The sequence below is a fragment of the Hemiscyllium ocellatum genome, chromosome 45, assembly GCF_020745735.1.
Source record: "Hemiscyllium ocellatum isolate sHemOce1 chromosome 45, sHemOce1.pat.X.cur, whole genome shotgun sequence".
In the NCBI taxonomy this organism is placed as follows: Eukaryota; Metazoa; Chordata; class Chondrichthyes; order Orectolobiformes; family Hemiscylliidae; genus Hemiscyllium; species Hemiscyllium ocellatum.
This window is the reverse complement of record NC_083445.1, coordinates 21,243,500-21,262,088: the sequence shown is the minus strand read 5'-3', so window position 1 is coordinate 21,262,088 and position 18,589 is coordinate 21,243,500. Positions and strand designations below refer to the sequence as shown.

General features: G+C 45.5%; 1 protein-coding gene across 3 annotated transcripts in view; it reads right to left on the bottom strand.

Moving 5' to 3' along the window:
- Positions 1-18,589, bottom strand: part of LOC132836058 (cAMP-dependent protein kinase catalytic subunit alpha-like) — a 237,741-nt gene that overhangs the window by 146,132 nt on the left and 73,020 nt on the right. The window contains exon 1 of one of the 3 annotated variants that reach the window (XM_060855301.1): positions 4,342-4,450. The exons of the other annotated variants lie outside the window; for them this stretch is intronic. Coding sequence (XP_060711284.1) covers positions 4,342-4,372 — 31 coding nt within the window. The 5' untranslated portion in view covers positions 4,373-4,450. Of the gene's footprint in view, positions 1-4,341; positions 4,451-18,589 lie in introns of those variants that run through there. 3 annotated transcript variants of the gene reach the window in all.

Below are 18,589 nucleotides of genomic sequence, written 5' to 3'. Positions count from 1 at the left end.
GCAGGCTAAGATAAAAGGTAGAGAGGAGGGACTTGGGGGAGGGGCGATGGAGATGTGATAGGTGGAAGGAGGTCAAGGTGAGGGTGATAGGCTGGAGTGGGGTGGGGGCGGAGAGGTCAGGAAGAAGATTGCAGGTTAGGGGGGCGGTGCTGAGTTGAGGGAACCGACTGAGACAAGGTGGGGGGAGGGGAAATGAGGAAACTGGAGAAACCTGAGTTCATTCCTTGTGGTTGGAGGGTTCCCAGGCGGAAGATGAGGCGCTCTTCCTCCAACTGTCGTGTTGTTATGTTCTGCTGATGGAGGAGTCCAAGGACCTGCATGTCCTCGGTGGAGCGGGAGGGAGAGTTAAAGTGTTGAGCCACGGGGTGGTTGGGTTGGTTGGTCCGGGCATCCCAGAGGTGTTCCCTGAAGCGTTCCGCAAGTAGATGGCCCGTCTCCCCAATATAGAGGAGGCCACATCGGGTGCAGCGGATGCAATAGATGATGTGTGTGGAGGTGCAGGTGAATTTGTGGCGGATATGGAAGGATCCCTTGGGGCCTTGGAGAGAAGTAAGGGAGGTGGTGTGGGCGCAAGTTTTACATTTCCTGCGGTTGCAGGGGAAGGTGCCGGTAGTGGAGGTTGGGTTGGTGGGGGGTGTGGACCTGACGAGGGAGTCACGAAGGGAGTGGTCTTTGAGGAACGTTGATAGGGGAGGGGAGGGAAATATATCCCTGGTGGTGGGGTCCGTTTGGAGGTGGCGGAAATGACGGCGGATGATACGCTGTATACGGAGGTTGGTGGAGTGGTAGGTGAGAACCAGTGGGGTTCTGTCTTGGTGGCGGTTGGGGGAGCGGAGCTCAAGGGCGGAGGAGCGGGAAGTGGAGGAGATGCGGTGGAGGGCATCGTCGATCACGTCTGGGGGGGAATCTGCGGTCCTTGAAGAAGGAGGCCATCTGGCTGTACGGTATTGGAACTGGTCCTCCTAGGAGCAGATGCGGCGGAGACGAAGGAATTGGGAATATGGGATGGAGTTTTTACAGGGGATAGGGTGGGAGGAGGTGTAGTCCAGGTAGCTGTGGGAGTCAGTCGGTTTATAGTAGATGTCTGTGTTGAGTCGGTCGCCCGAGATAGAAATGGAAAAGTCTAGGAAGGGGAGGGAGGAGTCTGAGACAGTCCAGGTGAATTTGAGGTCGGGATGGAAGGAGTTGGTAAAGTTGATGAACTGTTCAACCTCCTCGTGGGAGCACGAGGCAGCGCCGATACAGTCATCGATGTAGCGGAGGAAAAGGTGGGTGGTGGTGCCAGTGTAGTTGTGGAAGATGGACTGTTCCACATATCCTACGAAGAGACAGGCATAGCTAGGGCCCATGCGGGTGCCCATGGCAACTCCTTCAGTTTGGAGGAAGTGGGAGGATTGGAAAGAGAAGTTATTCAGGGTGAGGACCAGTTCAGTCGAAGGAGGATGTCAGTGGAAGGGTACTGGTTGGTGCGGCGGGAAAGGAAGAAGCAGAGGGCTTTGAGTCCTTCGTGATGGGGGATGGAGGTGTACAGGGACTGGATGTCCATCGTGAAGATAAGGCGTTGGGGACCGGGGAAGCGAAAATCATGGAGGAGGTGGAGGGCGTGGGTGGCATCCCGAACGTAGGTGGGGAGTTCTTGGACTAAAGGGGACAGAACCGTGTCGAGGTACGGAGTTGCCATGGGCACCCGCATGGGCCCCAGCTATGCCTGTCTCTTCGTAGGATATGAGGAACAGTCCATCTTCCGCAAGATTCACCTGGACTGTCTCAGACTCCTCCCTCCCCTTCCTAGACCATTCAACACTGCCTGTGCAAATTTATTTCATCTGTTGACCTCTTTTATTAGCTTAAGTTTTATGTCACCTTGTTGTGAAGGTATCAAACTTATCTACTTATGCGTACATCAATCCACTGCCCTGCGGCTGACCACTTCAATTTCCCGTCACTCCACCAAGGAATTGCAAGCCTTGGGCCTCCTCCACTGCCAAATCCAAACCACCCGAAGACTGGAGAAAGAATGCCTCTACTTCCACCTTGGGACCCTTCAACCACATGGCATCAACATCAACTTCACTAGGTTTCAAATCTCTCCTTCCACAACCTTATTCCAGATCCAACCCTCCAACTTGACACCACTCTGTTGAACTGTCCTACTTGTCCATCTTCCTTCCCACCTATCCACTCCACCCTCCCCACTAACCTATCACCATCACCCCCACCTGCATCTGCCTATCGCCTTCCCAGTTACCTTCCCTCCTGCCCCACTCCCAACCTCCTATTTACCTCTCAGAATCTCTTTTCCACCCTTCCGCCCACCACATTCCTGATGAAGGGCTAATATCGAAAATGTCGACTCTCTAGCTCCTTGGATGCTGCCTGACCTGCTGAGCTTTTCCAGCACCACATTTTTCGACTCTGATCTCCAACATCAGCATCTCTCATATTTACATAAGCCTACTGAGGCTTTCTTCAGTAAGGTGTATGCCTTTCAAAGGATCAATTTAACTAGCAGCATTGCATCCTCTCCACTACCAGAATGTCTCTGGTGCAATATGGTGATTAGTAGAAATTATGAACAGGAAATACCTATGATGTAGAGGTGACAGTGCTTGACTGGGTTAGACAAAGTCGGAAGTTAAGCAAGACCAGGTTAAAGTTCAACAGTTTTATTTCAAATCACAAGCTTGCAGAGCACTGCTCCATCGTCAGGTGAAGTCCTCGGAAATACGTCAAAAGTGAAACCCGAGGCAACTCATTTACCCCCTTCCTTGCCTCAACAGCTTAGTTCACCTGACTCAGCCAGTTTCAGGGCACATGAGAAGCAAACAACATTGTGTACTTATCAGCCATGTGGGACTACTGGCCTAACTCTAACTATCGCAGGTAACAATGCATTAAAAAAGTGAAATCAAAATATGTATCATCTATTTTACATATTCCCCATGCCTTCCAAGTAGTTTACATAAAGAACTCAAATTTGAGTATGTTCACTTCCCTCTTGCTGGCTGACATATTTATTTCATCATTGCCTCTCTCAGATGTTGTTAGGCTGTGATTGTTATCTTCTAATTTATAAATAATTACATTTGTCAGTATTACCTCTAAGTAATACTCCTCTCCAAAGGCTTGCTAAAGGTGATAGTGAGGACTGCAGATGTTGGAGATCAGAGCTGAAAATGTGTTGCTGGGAAAGCGCAGCAGGTCAGGCAGCATCCAAGGAACAGGAGAATTGACGTTTCGGGCATGAGCCTTTCTTCAGGGCTCATGCCTGAAACGTCGATTCTCCTGCTCCTTGGATGCTGCCTGACCTGCTGTGCTTTTCCAGCAACACATTTTAACATTTGTATAATATAAATGAATTTGAAATTTCCTGATGTCAAGTGCTGGTGCTGCATTTGTCCACATTAAATGGCATTTGCTATTTGAGTAAACCTGTTGAAAATAGTACAAATCACTAATTCAAATATGTTGATTTAGATTAGTTTTTTTTTAGATTAGATTACTTACAGTGTGGAAACAGGCCCTTCGGCCCAACAAGTCCACACCGACCCGCCGAAGCGCAACCCACCCACACCCCTACATTTACCCCTTACCTAACACTACGGGCAATTTAGCATGGCCAATTCACCTGACCCGCACATCTTTGGACTGTGGGAGGAAACCGGAGCACCCGGAGGAAACCCACGCAGACACGGGAAGAACGTGCAAACTCCACACAGTCAGTCGCCTGAGTCGGGAATTGAACCCGGGTCTCAGGCACTGTGAGGCAGCGGTGCTAACCACTGTGCCACCGTGCCACCCACAATTAGTCTCAATTTATAGTAATCGCATGTATTTGTATCATCCATAAGCTTCATGGTCAAAAGTTTTAACTCTTTTAACATCTGTTTGCACATTAACATCCCTTCCACCTTAATATTTTCTCATTCTCACCTAGAAATATTACTACTCCACTGGAAAATAAACTCTGATCCCCTATTGGCTGTATTTATTTTGCTTTTGTCTTGGGGAGTACTTTCTCAGATGTCACAAATCACCTGGCAGCTTCCTTAACTCAGTTAGTGGGTTCACTGGGATCAATTGCTAGCAACATCCCATAAAAAAAAAGTTAACCACCACAAAATCAATGTAAAAAGTAATTCGTTTGAAATCTCAACCTTGATATCTTAAAGGACTTAACTGCTATCTTAACTGCCTGATTGTTCTGCATGCATTTCTAAAGCCTTTCAGATTATGCTTCCTGTTGCCATACAATTGTAATTAATTCAATTTTACTTCAGCCCCTTCACCAACCATACTTTCCCGTATTACGTCAATCCTTTAAAGCATCTGTAAACTTACTGGTACTCCTTATCTGGCATGTCTTCCACATATTTCACCTTCTACTGACAATGATTCCTTTTTCTTCCGTTGCACTTGCTTCTTTCTCAAAAGAATATGGGTGCTGGGTAATGTCAGCAATGCATTCTATCACTTGAACACTTCCTTTCCAACGAGTCACTGTTTTGCTTTCTTAGTTTCCTCTTCACCTCCTCAAATTCCACCTTCCTAAAGTAGAGTTTGGACTCCACCCTTTCCCAATCATGATGTGGCCTGTCCTACCAGATGTTTTCAATCATAACAGCCTTTGCATCGCTCATTGCTGCACATCATGACTCACTTAGGATATAGGCTTGTTTCCCATTTTTGATACATATCTCAATCACTGAGAATACCTTCCATCATATTGTGTGGCACTGTGTTAAATGGGTCAGAATTTGAACGGATCCAGCAACTCAAAACAATTCATCCATGAGATGTTGTGGGTAATCAATAACAGCAGAATTCCTAAAAATGAGGTCTCAAGCTGGTGAAGCTACTAAACAGGACTACTTACACAGCAAATGGCATAAGCAGTAAGTGGTAGACAGAGCTAAGCAATCCCACAATCAACGGACCAGATCTATGTTCTATAATCCTTTGAATTGAGATTTATCCTATAGATTTGTGATTTGAGATCTATAATATCAAATCATGAATGGTGATGTACAATTAAACAATTCACTAGAGGGGTTAGCTCCATAAATATCACTTTCCTCAATGATAGAAGAGCCCAACACATTAATGCAACAATAAGGCAGAAGTACTTGGAACAACTTTCAACATGAAGTGCCAAGTGAATGATATATCTTGGTCACCTCCAGTAGACCCCAGCATCTCAGATGCCAGTATTCAGATCTGACAATATTCCAGCAATTGTACCAAAGACTGGAATCATTGGTTATCAGCAGGAAAACTCTCTGAAGTCAGTCATTGTAGCTCTAGATGGATGTGTTGGACCAAAGGGTCTATTTCTGCGCTGTGCCTCTCTATGATTCTACAACCAAAGAGTACCTCAGCATAGTGTCCTCAGCCCAATCATCATCTTCTGCTTCTTGAATAACTTCCCACATCATTAGGAGATGTTCGCTGATGATTCCATAATGTTCAGTGACTCCTCAGATACTGAAGTCCATACTCCCATATAAACAAAATCTGGATAATATCCAAGCAAGGCAAGTAATATTCAAGTCACACAAATGCCTAGCAATGATCATTTCCAATAAGGGAGACAATATAGTCACTGTCCCTTGACACTCAATGACTTTACCAACATTGAATCCCCCACTAACAACACCTTGAGGGTTACCATTGCCCAGAAACAGAACGGAATTCACCACATTAATACATTGGCTACAAAAGCAGGTTAGAGGCTAGAAATCCCCTGCAGTAACTCAGCTCTGGACTCCCCAAAGCCTGTCCACCACCTCCAAGGCACAAGTCAGGAATGTAATGGAATATTCCCCATTTGTCTGGAGGAGTGTAGCTCCTGAAAAACTCAAGAAGCCTGACACAAAGTAGCCCATTAGATTAGCATCACATCCCTGAGCATCCATACCTTCCAGCGCCAATGCTCAGTAGCAGTAGTGTGTTAAATCTACAAGATACTCTGCAGAGGTTCATCAAAGATCATTGGAGAACACATTCTAAACCCACAACCACTTTCATCCAGAAGGACAAGGGCAGCAGATGCATGGGAACATCATTACCTGCAAGTTCCCCCCAAGCCACTCACACTCCTGACTTGGAAGTATATCACTATTCCTTCTTTGGATCAAAATCCTGGAATACTCCATCTAAGGGCATAGATGGGTCTACCTACAAAACATGGACTGCAATGGTTCAAGAAGGCAGCTCACCGTCTTCTTCTTAAGGACAATGAGGGGCAGGCAATAAATGCTAGCCAACTAATGGCATCCATGAGTGAACTAAAAAAAAAGACGTTTTTATTTCTTTGTAACCCTTTGGAGTTATCATTCATAAATTGAAGTAATCCACAACAACTGTTCGAAACTCATGCGACTATTTCAAATATCAATTCCAGGTTCAATCTCACTTCACCAGGCAGCCATGACAAATTCTAATACATGACAATTATATTTATTAATCATCTCTAGTCAATCTAGATTTCTTGATCCAATTACCTGTGATGCATTCCTTCTACAGTCGGCAAACATTATAACATTCAAGGAAAAGACACTTCCTAGGTTATGCTAAATAGGCCAGTTCCAAAATATTAAATTCAACATTGCCTAGGTGGGTGGGACTTATCTGTGATCTATTAAGAACCTTACAACAGTTCAGAGATCATTGAAGAGGGGTTTCAGGGTCAGTTCATTCGAGAAGACAGAAGCAAGTTCCATAAAGAAATAAACTGTTAAGCTGTACTGCAGAAAAGGTAACTGATCTACACTCAGTCCACACAGCTTAGAATTCAGTAAGAAAGCATGAACAATTGAATGACTCTGAATGAATGAATGAAACACACATCTAGGGAGATACAGTGTTCCATCACCACAATCTGGCGCCAATTTGAGATGCAAAAAAAAACTTAAACAGAGTTCACGTTCATCAGTCAGGGTCCCAAACATGACTGCAGGACTTCTGCAAGGTTCCCTCTCCGAGCACCAACATTGCTGCAGTCGATGACTCACCACCATCGAAACATTTCAGGCTCCCAGCCTACTGCAAGCAAGAGTTCCCACTCTGCCACTGCCGCAGCCGGCACCCCGCCACCATGCCAGGATTTCACGCACCCAGCCTATGAAGCCGGGAGTCACTGCTGACACCGCTCCGGCCAACTCAACTCCAGTGAAACATCCACAAAGAAAACTCTGAAAATCTTGAGGTGGTCTTCAGTTAGTAGGTGGTTAAAGTGTTGAAGGCAGGGTTCTACAGAAATCCTAGGAGCCATGGGGGCTGAGAAGAAGCTGTTTGCTAGTAATATTTCAGTGCAGCTGTAAAAGAGGATGAAAAAAACCCCACAGGCAATGTTTGCTTTGTGCACGCTGCTGCCTGACCTAGCAGTAAACCTGCACAGCTACTGCTTCTGCAGTTTAAGTTCAAATACCTCTGAACATCGGAGTGCGTCTTAGAAGAATGAACAAATGGTGAAATTCACAACTAACGTTAACACAGAACATAGAACATTACAGCGCAGTACAGGCCCTTCAGCCCTCAATGTTGAGCCAACCTGTGAAACCAATCTGAAGCCCATTTAACCTACAGTATTCCATTTTCATCCATATGTTTACCCAATGACCATCTAAATGCTCTTAAAGTTGACAAGTCTCCTACTGTTGCAGGCAGTGCGTTCTATACCCCTACTACTGAGTGAAGAAACTACCTCTGACATCTGCCCTATATCAATCACCCCTCAACTTAAAGCTATGTCCCCTTGTGCTAGCCATCAGAGGAAAAAGGCTCTCACTGTCCACCCAATCAAATCCTCTGATTATCTTATATGTCTCAATTAAGTCACCTCTCAACCTTCTTCTCTCTAACGAAAACAACCTCAAGTCCTCATAAGGCCTTGCCTCCATACCAGGCAACATCCTAGTAAATCTCCTCTGAACCTTTTCCAATGCTTCCACATCCTTCCTATAATGCGATTGTACACAACAATTCAAGTGCGGCCACACCAGAGTTTTGTACAGCTGCAACATGACCTCATGACTCTGAAACTCAATCCCTCTACCAATAAAAGCTAACACATCATGTTCCTTCTTAACAACCCTATTAACCTGGGATTTATGTACATGGACACAGATCTCTCTGCTCATCCACACTATCAAGGATCTTCCCCCGTATTCTGCATTCTTGTTGCTCCTTCCAAAGTGAATCACCTCACACTTTTCCACATTAAACTCCATTTGCCACCTCTCAGCCCAGCTCTGCAACTTACCTATGACCCTCTGTAACCTGCAACATCTTTCGGCACTATCCATAACTCCACCAACCTTAGGGTCATCCGCAAACTTACTAACTCATCCTTCTACGTCCTTAACCAGGTCATTTATAAAAGTGACAAACAGCAGTAGCCCAAAATAGATCTTTGTGGTACACAACTAGTACATGAACTCCAGGATGAACATTTTCCCATCAACTACTATCCTTTGTCTTCTTTCAGCTAGCCAAAGTCTGATTCAAACCGTCAAATCAACCTTAATGATCTGCCTCTATATTTTCTGCAATACAGACCTTGTAGAAACTAGTGTGGGAGAGCTCACTGCAGGGGAGCAGCTACGTAAGTAGCTTTTAAGTGTAGCCTTACTATTCATTTGCTTGTAATTCTACAATAGTGAGTGGAGTGGATTATTTTATGATTGCATTTTTATTGAGATCTGTCTCTTGATTAAATTCGAAAATATAAACCATGGGTACTAAGTTAGCCTGTAGCAGTATTTTTTCGAGTAGTAAGACTGTGCTATTTTCTGGGTATGGAGATTAAGATGCAAAGATGGCCTTTAGTAGAGAGATGTGCTCTTCCTGTCGGATGTGGGAGATTAGGGAGAGTTTCCATGTTACTAATCATTATATCTGCACGAAATGTGTTTGATTGAGAATCCTATCGGATTACGTGGATCGGTTGGAGCTGCAGTTAAAAGCAATCAGGAATTTACAGAAGATAGGGGATCTAATGGATGGCAGTTATAGGAAGGGAGAGAAACTGCAGATACAATCAGGTGGATTGGGTTATCTCCAGGAAAGGTAAGAGAGGGAGGCAGGTCATGCAAAAGTATCCTGTGGCTATGCCCATCTCAAACAAAAATGCAGTTTTGGCAAATATAGAGGGTGATGTACTCTCAGGGGAATGTAGCGCGGACAGCCAGGTTCTGGGATCAAGACGGGCTCTAATGTAGCAAGCAGTACTTCAGGTTCCAAGTGATTGATTGTGATAGGGGACTCTTTAGTCAGAGGCACAGACAAATGTTTCAGCAGCCGACAGCGAGAAATCAGAATGGTGTGTTGTCTCCCTCATATGGAGGGTTTAAACTAACTCCGCGGGGGCATGGGAACCAGGACTGTAGCTTTAGGGTACAGGACCTTGAGTGTAGGGAGGTTAGGAATAATGCAGCGATCTCTAAGGAGGGTGCCTGTAACCAGAAAGGTGGATTGAAGTGTGTATACTTCAATGCCAGAAGTATAAGGAATAAGGTAGGTGAACTTGCAGCGTGGGTTGGTACCTGGGACTTCGATGTTGTGGCCATTACAGAGACGTGGGTAGAACAGGGACAAGAATGGCTGTTGCACGTTCCAGGGTTCAAATGTTTTAGTAGGATCAGACATGGGGGTAAAAAAGGGGGAGGCGTGGCATTACTTGTCAAAGACAGTATCACAGCAGTGGAATGGACGATGGAAGAGGACTTGCCATCTGAGGTAGTTTGGGCTGAGGTTAGAAATAGGAAAGGTGAGGTCACCCTGTTAGGTGTTTTCTACAGGCCTCCTAATAGTCCTAGAGAAGTAGAGGATAATATTGCGAGGATGATTCAGGAAAAGAGTGAAGGTAGCAGGGTGGTTGTTATGGGGGACTTTAACTTCCCAGATATTGACTGGGAGAGATATAGCTCGAGTTCATTAGATGGGTCGGTGTTTGTACAATGTGTGCAGGAGGGTTTCCTGACACAATATGTCGACAGGCCAACAAGAGGGGAGGCTATATTGGATTTGGTTCTAGGTAATGAACCAGGCCAGGTGTTAGACTTGGAGGTAGGTGAGCACTTCGGGGACAGTGACCACAACTCGGTGACTTTTACTTTAGTGATGGAGAGGGATAATCGTGCGCCGCAGGGCAAGAGCTATAGCTGGGGGCAGGGAAATTATGATGCAGTGAGGCATGACTTAGGATGTGTGGATTGGAAAAACAGGCTTCAAGAGAAGAACACTAATGAGATGTGGGGAGTGTTCAAGGAGCAGCTACTGCGTGTCCTCGATAGGTATGTACCAGTCAGGCATGGTGTAAAGGGCCTTGTGAGGCAGCCGTGGTTTAGTAAGGAATTGGAGTCCCTTGTGAAAGGGAAGAAGGCGGCATATGTAAAGATGAGGCGTGAAGGTTCAGTAGGGGCGATTGAGAGTTATAAGGTAGCCAGGAAGGAGCTAAAGAGGGAGCTAAGAGAAGCGAGAAGGGGACATGAAAAGTCTTTAGCTGGTAGGATTAGGGAAAACCCAAAGGCTTTCTATAGGTACGTCAAGAATAAAAGGATGACTAGGGTAGGTATCGGTCCAGTCAAGGATAGTAGTGGGAAGTTGTGTGTGGAGGCGGAGGAGATTGGAGAGACATTAAATCAGTACTTTTCATCAGTATTCACTCAGGAACAGGACACTGTTGCTGATGTGAATATGGAATCACAAATAATTAGAATGGATGCCCTGGAAATATGCAGGGAAGAGGTTTTGGGAATATTGGAAAGGATGAATATAGATAAGTCTCCTGGGCCTGATGGCATTTACCCCAGGATCCTATGGGAAGCTAGGGAGGAGATAGCAGAGCCATTGGCCTGGATTTTTATGTCGTCGTTGTCAACAGGAATAGTACCAGAGGACTGGAGGATAGCGAATGTGGTCCCATTGTTCAAGAAAGGGAGTAGGGATAGCCCTAGCAACTATAGGCCAGTGAGTCTGACTTCAGTGGTGGGCAAAGTCTTAGAGAGAATGGTAAGGGATAAGATTTATGAACATCTGGGTAGGAATAACGTGATCAGGGATAGCCAGCATGGTTTTGTGAAGGGCAGGTCGTGCCTCACAAACCTTATTGAGTTCTTCGAGAAGGTGACTAAGGAAGTGGATGAGGGTAAAGCAGTAGATGTTGTGTATATGGATTTTAGTAAAGCGTTCGATAAGGTTCCCCATGGTAGGCTAATGCTAAAACTTCGGAGGTATGGCATTGAGGATACATTAGAGGTTTGGATTAGGAATTGGCTGGCTGGAAGGAGACAGAGGGTAGTAGTTGATGGATTATGTTCATCTTGGAGTGCAGTTACTAGCGGTGTACCACAAGGATCTGTTTTGGGACCATTGCTTTTTGTTATCTTTATAAATGATCTAGAGGAAGGACTTGAAAGCTGGGTAAGCAAGTTTGCGGATGACACAAAAGTCGGTGGAGTTGTGGATAGTGAGGAAGGAAGTGGTAGGTTACAGCGGGATATAGATAAGTTGCAGAGCTGGGCGGAAATGTGGCAAATGGAATTCAATGTAGCTAAGTGCGAAGTCGTTCACTTTGGTAGGAATAACAAGATGATGGATTACTGGGCTAATGGTAGGCTACTTGGTAGTGTGGATGAGCAGAGGGATCTTGGTGTCCATGTACACAGATCTCTGAAAGTTGCCACCCAGGTAAATAGTGCTGTGAGGAAGGCATATGGTGTACTGGGCTTTATTGGCAGAGGAATTGAGTTCCGGAGTCCTGAGGTCATGTTGCAACTGTATAAGACTCTGGTGCGGCCTCATCTGGAGTATTGTGTGCAGTTTTGGTCGCCATACTATAGGAAGGATGTGGAAGCTTTAGAACGAGTGCAGAGGAGGTTTACCAGGATGTTGCCTGGAATGGTAGGAAAATCTTATGAGGAAAGGCTGAGGCACTTGGGGCTGTTCTCATTGGAGAAGAGAAGGTTTAGGGGAGATCTGATAGAAGTGTATAAGATGATTAGGGGTTTAGATAGGGTAGATACTAAGAACCTTTTACCGCTAATGGAGGCAGGTGTTACTAGGGGACATAGCTTTAAATTAAGGGGTGGTAGGTATAGGACAGATGTTAGGGGTAGATTCTTCACACAGCGGGTTGTGAGTTCATGGAATGCCCTGCCCGTATCAGTGGTGAACTCTCCTTCTTTATGGACATTTAAGCGGGCATTGGATAGGCATTTGGAAGTTATTGGGCTAGTATAGGTTAGGTAGGATTCGGTCGGCGCAACATCGAGGGCCGAAGGGCCTGTACTGCGCTGTATCCTTCTATGTTCTATGTTCTATGTTCTATATCTTGGAGAGGGCGCAGAATATTCTCAAAAGGGGAGAGGAACCAGCAGGAGGTCGTTGTAAACATTGTTTTCTCCTTCTATGTCATTAGTTCCACTGAGATTCTGAGGAGAGAATATAGCAGGATAGGCAGGAATGTAAAAAGGAGGTTTCTGAAGATAGTAATATCTGGATTACTCCTGCTTCCACGAACTAGTATGGGCAGGAATAGGAGGATACAGCAGATGAATGCATGGCTGAGGCGTTTGTGTAGAGGACAAGTGTTTACATTTTTAGATCTTTTGAATCTTGTCTGGGGTAGAAGTGACCTGTATAAGAAGATTCAATTGCACCTGAATTGGAAGGGGACTACATAAGCTGCTCAGGAGGATTTAAACTAGTAAGGTGGAGGGGTGGGACCCAGGGAGATAGTAAGGAAATAGATCTGGTGCAGTTGGAAAAAGAAACAAGGCAAGCAGTCAGGGCTGACAGGAATAAAGCAGAGAGCAAGATGGGACTGATAAATTAGTGTGCATTTATTTCAATGCAAGAGGCTTAACAGGTAAGGCAGATGAACTCAGGACATGGTTGGGAACATGGGACTGGGATATCAGAGCAATTGCAGAGATGTGGCTCAGGGATGGACAGTGTTATGGAAGTGTTAGGAACTGAAAGCTAGCAAGGCACAGAGAGTCCAGAACAAGGTAACAATGTAACACTTGGTCAGAACAGTGGGTTGTACTGAGAAAAAAAACATTCAAATTTGGCCAATCAATTTAAATTATGACACAAGATACCAAACTCCAATCAAATTTGAATTTGGTGTTTGGACAATATTAAAACGAGTGAAACCATCCGATGTTTTGGGGGCATGAAACCAGAAAAAAAATTGAACAGCTGGGGGGAGAACTGCCAAAAGACCAACAGATGTAGGCTGCTCATAAGAACTCTCTGATAGGTACCTGTCTGGAGAAGGAGATTGCACAGAGAAAAAAGCATTGACACCGACCTGGAGAGCAAATCTACAGAGGAAGATACAAAGAGAAGATTTGACAACTGGCTGGTTTTGAAATTTGAGTTTTTCTGTAAATCTTAATTGGGGGTTTTATTGGACCAGTATTGTAGAGGGGAAGGTAAAAGATAGGTTTAGATAAATGAGTTGTAAATATTAATTATTCTCTGTTAGACTTTTTAAAAATTAAAACTGTTAATTTTTACTTTAAATAGTGACTTTTGGGATAGTTCTTTGCCTCTTGAATTTTAACAGATTACAGCACGGGATAAATCTTTTCTATATGCCGGCTTTAAATTAGTGGGGGGAGAGGTGGGTTTATTGTGTGATGTAACAACAGGACTGGCAACTTAATGATCCAGAATACATAGGAAGGATAGGGAGGAGGGCGCAAGAGAGGACGAGCATTGATGTTTTTGATAAGGGATAACATTACGGCTGTACTTAGGGAGGATATTCCTGGGAATACGTCTAAGGAAGTTATTTGGGTGGAATTGAGAAAGAAGAAAGGGATGATCACCTTTTGGGATTGTACTATAGACAGACAGTGTGGTGCTGGATATTAACAGCAGGTCAGGCAGCATCTGAGGAGCAGGAGAATTAACCTTTTGGGCATAAACCCTTTCATCAGGAATGAAACTTGTGGGCTGGGGGGCTGAGAGATAAATGGGAGGTGGGGTGGGGCTGAGGAAAGGTAGCTGGGAATGCAGCAGATAGATGAAGACGTGGGAGAAGGTGGTAGGTTGGAGTAGAGGGTGGAGTGGATAGATGGGAAAGAGGATGGACAGGTCATGAGGGCGGTGCTGAGTTGGAGGCTTGGGACTGGGATAAGGTAGGGGGAGGGGAAATGAGGAAACTGGTGAAATGCTGGAGGGCATCGTTGACCACGTGGGAGGGGAAATTGTGGTCTTTGAAGAAGGAGGCCACCTGATCTTTCGAAGGTGGAATTGGTCATCCTGGGAACAGGTGTTGTGGAAGCAGAGAAGTTGGGAATAATGGACGGCATTTTTACAGGAAGCAGGGTGGGAGGAGCAGTAAAAAATGAGGTCTGCAGATGCTGGAGATCACAGCTGCAAATGTGTTGCTGGTTAAAGCACAGCAGGCCAGGCAGCATCTCAGGAATAGAGAATTCGACGTTTCGAGCATAAGCCCTTCATCAGGAATAAGAGAGAGAGAGCCAAGCAGGCTAAGATAAAAGGTAGGGAGGAGGGACTAGGGGGAGGGGCGATGGAGGTGGGATAGGTGGAAGGAGGTCAAGGTGAGGGTGATAGGTCGGAGTGGGGTGGGGGCGGAGAGGTCTGAAGAGTTTCTGTGCAGAGGAGATGACCTGGGGGGTGCAGTGAGAGAGGGACTCACTGAAATCCTTGTAGAGGGAGGAAGGTGGGAGGAGCAGTAGTCCAGGTAGCTGTGGGAGTTCGTGGGTTTGTATTACTTGTCTGTGGTTAGTCGGTCGCTGGAGAGGGAGAGATCCAGGAAGGGGAGGGAGGTGTCCGAGATGGTCCAGGTGAATTTGAGGTCAGGGTGAAAGATGTTAGTGAAGTTGATGAACTGTTCAACCTCCGTGTGGGAGCATGTGATAGCACTAATACAGTCATCGATGTAGCGGAGGAAAAGGTGGGTGATGGTAGCAGTGTAACTACAGACTGTTCCACGTACTCGACAAAGAGGCAGTCATAGTTGGGGACCATGCGGGTGCCCATGGATATCCCTTTGATTTGGAGGAAGTGGGAGGATCGGAAGAAGAAGTTGTTAAGGGTGAAGACGAGTTCAGCCAGGCGGATCAGTGTATTAATGGAATGGTATTGGCTGGGACGGCTTGAGAGGAAGAAATGGAGAGCCCATACTGTGCCCAAACCTCCCCCCTCACCTCCATCCAAAGGATCCTTCCACATCCAACAGAACTTTACTTGTACCTCCACAAATGTCATTTACTGTATCCATTGACCCCGATGTGGTCTCCTCTACATAGGGGAGACAGGACCCCAACTTGCAGATAGTTTCAGAGAACATCTCTGGGACACCTGCACCATGTGGCTGAACACTTCAACTCTCCCTCCCACTCCACCAAGGACATGCAGGTCCTGGGCCTCCTTTATCGCCAAACCCTAACTACCGACACCTGCAGGAGGAATGCCTCATCTTCTGCCTTGGGATCCTGCAACCACATGAGATTATTGTGGATTTCATCAATTTCCTCATTTCTTCTCCCCCCACCTTATCCAAATCCCAAGCCTCCAAACTCAGCACAGCCCTCTTGACCAGTCCATCATCTTTCCCATCTACCCACTCCACCCTCTACTCCAACATATCACCATCTCCCACATCTTCATCTATCTATTGCATTCCCAGCTACCTTTCCCCCAGCCCCACCTCCTCCCATTTATCTCTTAGTACCCTGGCCCACAAGCCTCATTCCTTATGCTCAACAGGTTAATTCTCTTGCTCCTCAGATACTGCCTGACCTGCTGTGCCTTTCCAGCACCACACTCGCGACTCTGATCTCTAGGATCTGCAGTCCTCACTTTCTCCTTGTACTACAGACACCCCAGTAGTCAGCAGGAAATTGAAAGACACATTTGTGAGGAAATCTCAGTTTCTGTCAGAACAATAGGGTGGTTATGGTAGAGGATTTTAACTTTCTAAACAATAGCGTTAAGGGCTTGGATGGAAAGGAATTTGTTAAGTGTGTACAAGAAAACGTGCTGATTCAATATGTGGATGTACCTACTACAGAAGGAGCAAAACTTGACCTACTCTTGAAAATAAGGCAGGGCAGGTGACTGAGGTGTTAATGGCGGAGCACTTTGGGCCAGTGACTATAATTCCTTTAGTTTTAAAATAGTGATGAAAAAGGATGGACCTGCTAAAGGGAAGATATTTAAACTGGAAAGAGTGCAAAAAAGATTTACGAGGATATTGCCAGGACAATTAGGCCTGAGTTAGAGGGATAGGACCTTATTCCTTGGAACATAGGAATTTGAGGGGTGAGGTGTATAAAATCATGACGGGCATCGATAGGATGAATGCATTTTGTCTTTTTCCCAGGGATGGGGAATTGAAAATTAGACGGCATAGGTTTACGGTGAGAGGGGAAATAGTTTAAGAAGGACATGAGGAACAACTTCTTCAGGCAGAGAGTCATGCGTTTATGGAATAGGCTACCAGAGGAAGTGGTTCAGGCAGGTACAGTAGCAACACTGAAAAAACAAGATGCAGGCAATTAGAACTAGCTGAATAGGCGCCATGGTCAGCATGGACCAGTTGGGCCAAAGAGACTGTTTCCATCCTGTACTACTCCACGATTCCATGACCAGATCAAAAAGTCAAAGTTCTAATTTGGAGGAAGGCCAATTTTGACACTATTAAGCATGAACTTTCAAAAGTTGATTGGGGGTGGATGTTTGCTGGAAAATGGGAAGTCTTCAAAAATGAGATAATGAGAGTCAAGAAGCAGTATGTTCCTGTCAGGGTGAAAGGCAAGGCTGGTTTGTGTAGGGAATGCAAAATTTAACATCTGATTGAAGATTTGTAGCTCGGGTATCCGTTGTTGTGGTTCTGCTCGCCGAGCTGGAAGTTTTTGCTGCAAACGTTTCGTTCCCTGGCTAGGGAACATCATCAGTGCTGTTGGAGCCTCGTGTGAAGCGCTGCTTTGATGTTTCTTCCGGTATTTATATTGGTTTGTTCTTGCCGCTTCCGGGTGTCAGTTTCAGCTGCAGTGATTTGTATGTGGGGTCCAGGTCGATGTGTCTGTTGATGGATGTTCTTGCCGTTTCCGGGTGTCAGTTTCAGCTGTAGTGGTTTGTATATGGTGTCCAGGTCAATGTGTCTGTTGATGGAGTTTGGGGATGAATGCCATGCTTCTAGGAATTCTCTGGCTGTTCTCTGTCTGGCTTGTCCTATGATAGTGGTGTTTTCCCAGTCAAATTCATGTTCCTGGTTGTCTGAGTGTATGGCTACTAGAGATAGCTGGTCGTGTCGTTTTGTGGCTAGCTGATGTTCATGGATGCGGATTGTTAGCTGTCTTCCTGTTTGTCCTATATAGTGTTTTGTGCAGTCCTTGCATGGTATTTTGTAAACTACGTTAGTTTGGCTCATGCTGGGTATTGGGTCCTTTGTTCTAGTGAGTTGTTGTCTGAGCGTGGATGTTGGCTTGTGTGCTGTTATGAGTCCTAAGGGTCGCAGTAGTCTGGCTGTCAGTTCTGAGACGCTCCTGACGTATGGTAGAGTGGCTAGTCCTTTTGGTTGTGGACATGTGGGCATTCATCCCCAAACTCCATCAACAGACACATTGACCTGGACACTATATACAAACCACTACAGCTGAAACTGACACCCGGAAGCGGCAAGAACAAACCAATATAAATACCGGAAGAAACATCAAAGCAGCGCTTCACATGAGGCTCCAACAGCACTGATGATGTTCCCTAGCCAGGGAACGAAACGTTTGCAGCAAAAACTTACAGCTCGGCGAGCAGAACCACAACAACGGAATGCAAAATGACTACAGAAATTGGGGTTTTGGTCAAAAATAAGGAAGCAAACATATGTCAGGTATAGACAGCAGAGATTGAGTGAATCCTGAGAAGAGTATAAAAGGCAACAGGTGTATACTTAAGAGGAAAATCAGGAGGGCAAGAATAGGACATGAGATAGCTTTGGGAAATAGCGTTAGGGAGAATCCAAAGGGGTTTTATAAATACATTAAGGATAAAAGGGTAACTAGAGACATAATTGGGTCCCTTAAAAATCATCGAGGAGAAAGTGAGGTCTGCAGATGCTGGAGATCACAGCTGAAAATGTGTTGCTGGAAAAGCGCAGCAGGTCAGGCAGCATCCAAGGAGCAGGAAATTCGACGTTTCGGGCATAAGCCCTTCACCAGGAATGAGGAAAGTGTGCCCAGCAGACTAAGATAAAAGGTAGGCTCCCTACCTTTTATCTTAGCCTGCTGGACACACTTTCCTCATTCCTGATGAAGGGCTTATGCCCGAAACGTCGAATTTCCTGCTCCTTGGATGCTGCCTGACCTGCTGCGCTTTTCCAGCAACACATTTTCATCCCTTAAAAATCAGCAAGGCTGAAATGTCATTTGTTTCTACACAACACCTACACTAAATTGGTATGCTGTTGACTAAAAAAAATCAAAACTAATCATGCATGCACTGCACCCAAGACAAAACTCTAACCAAGAGAACCATTCTAAACATGGATTTTACCAGGGTTACATATTGTCATGGATGGTGCGAGAGATGTTGCCACAATTAATGCATT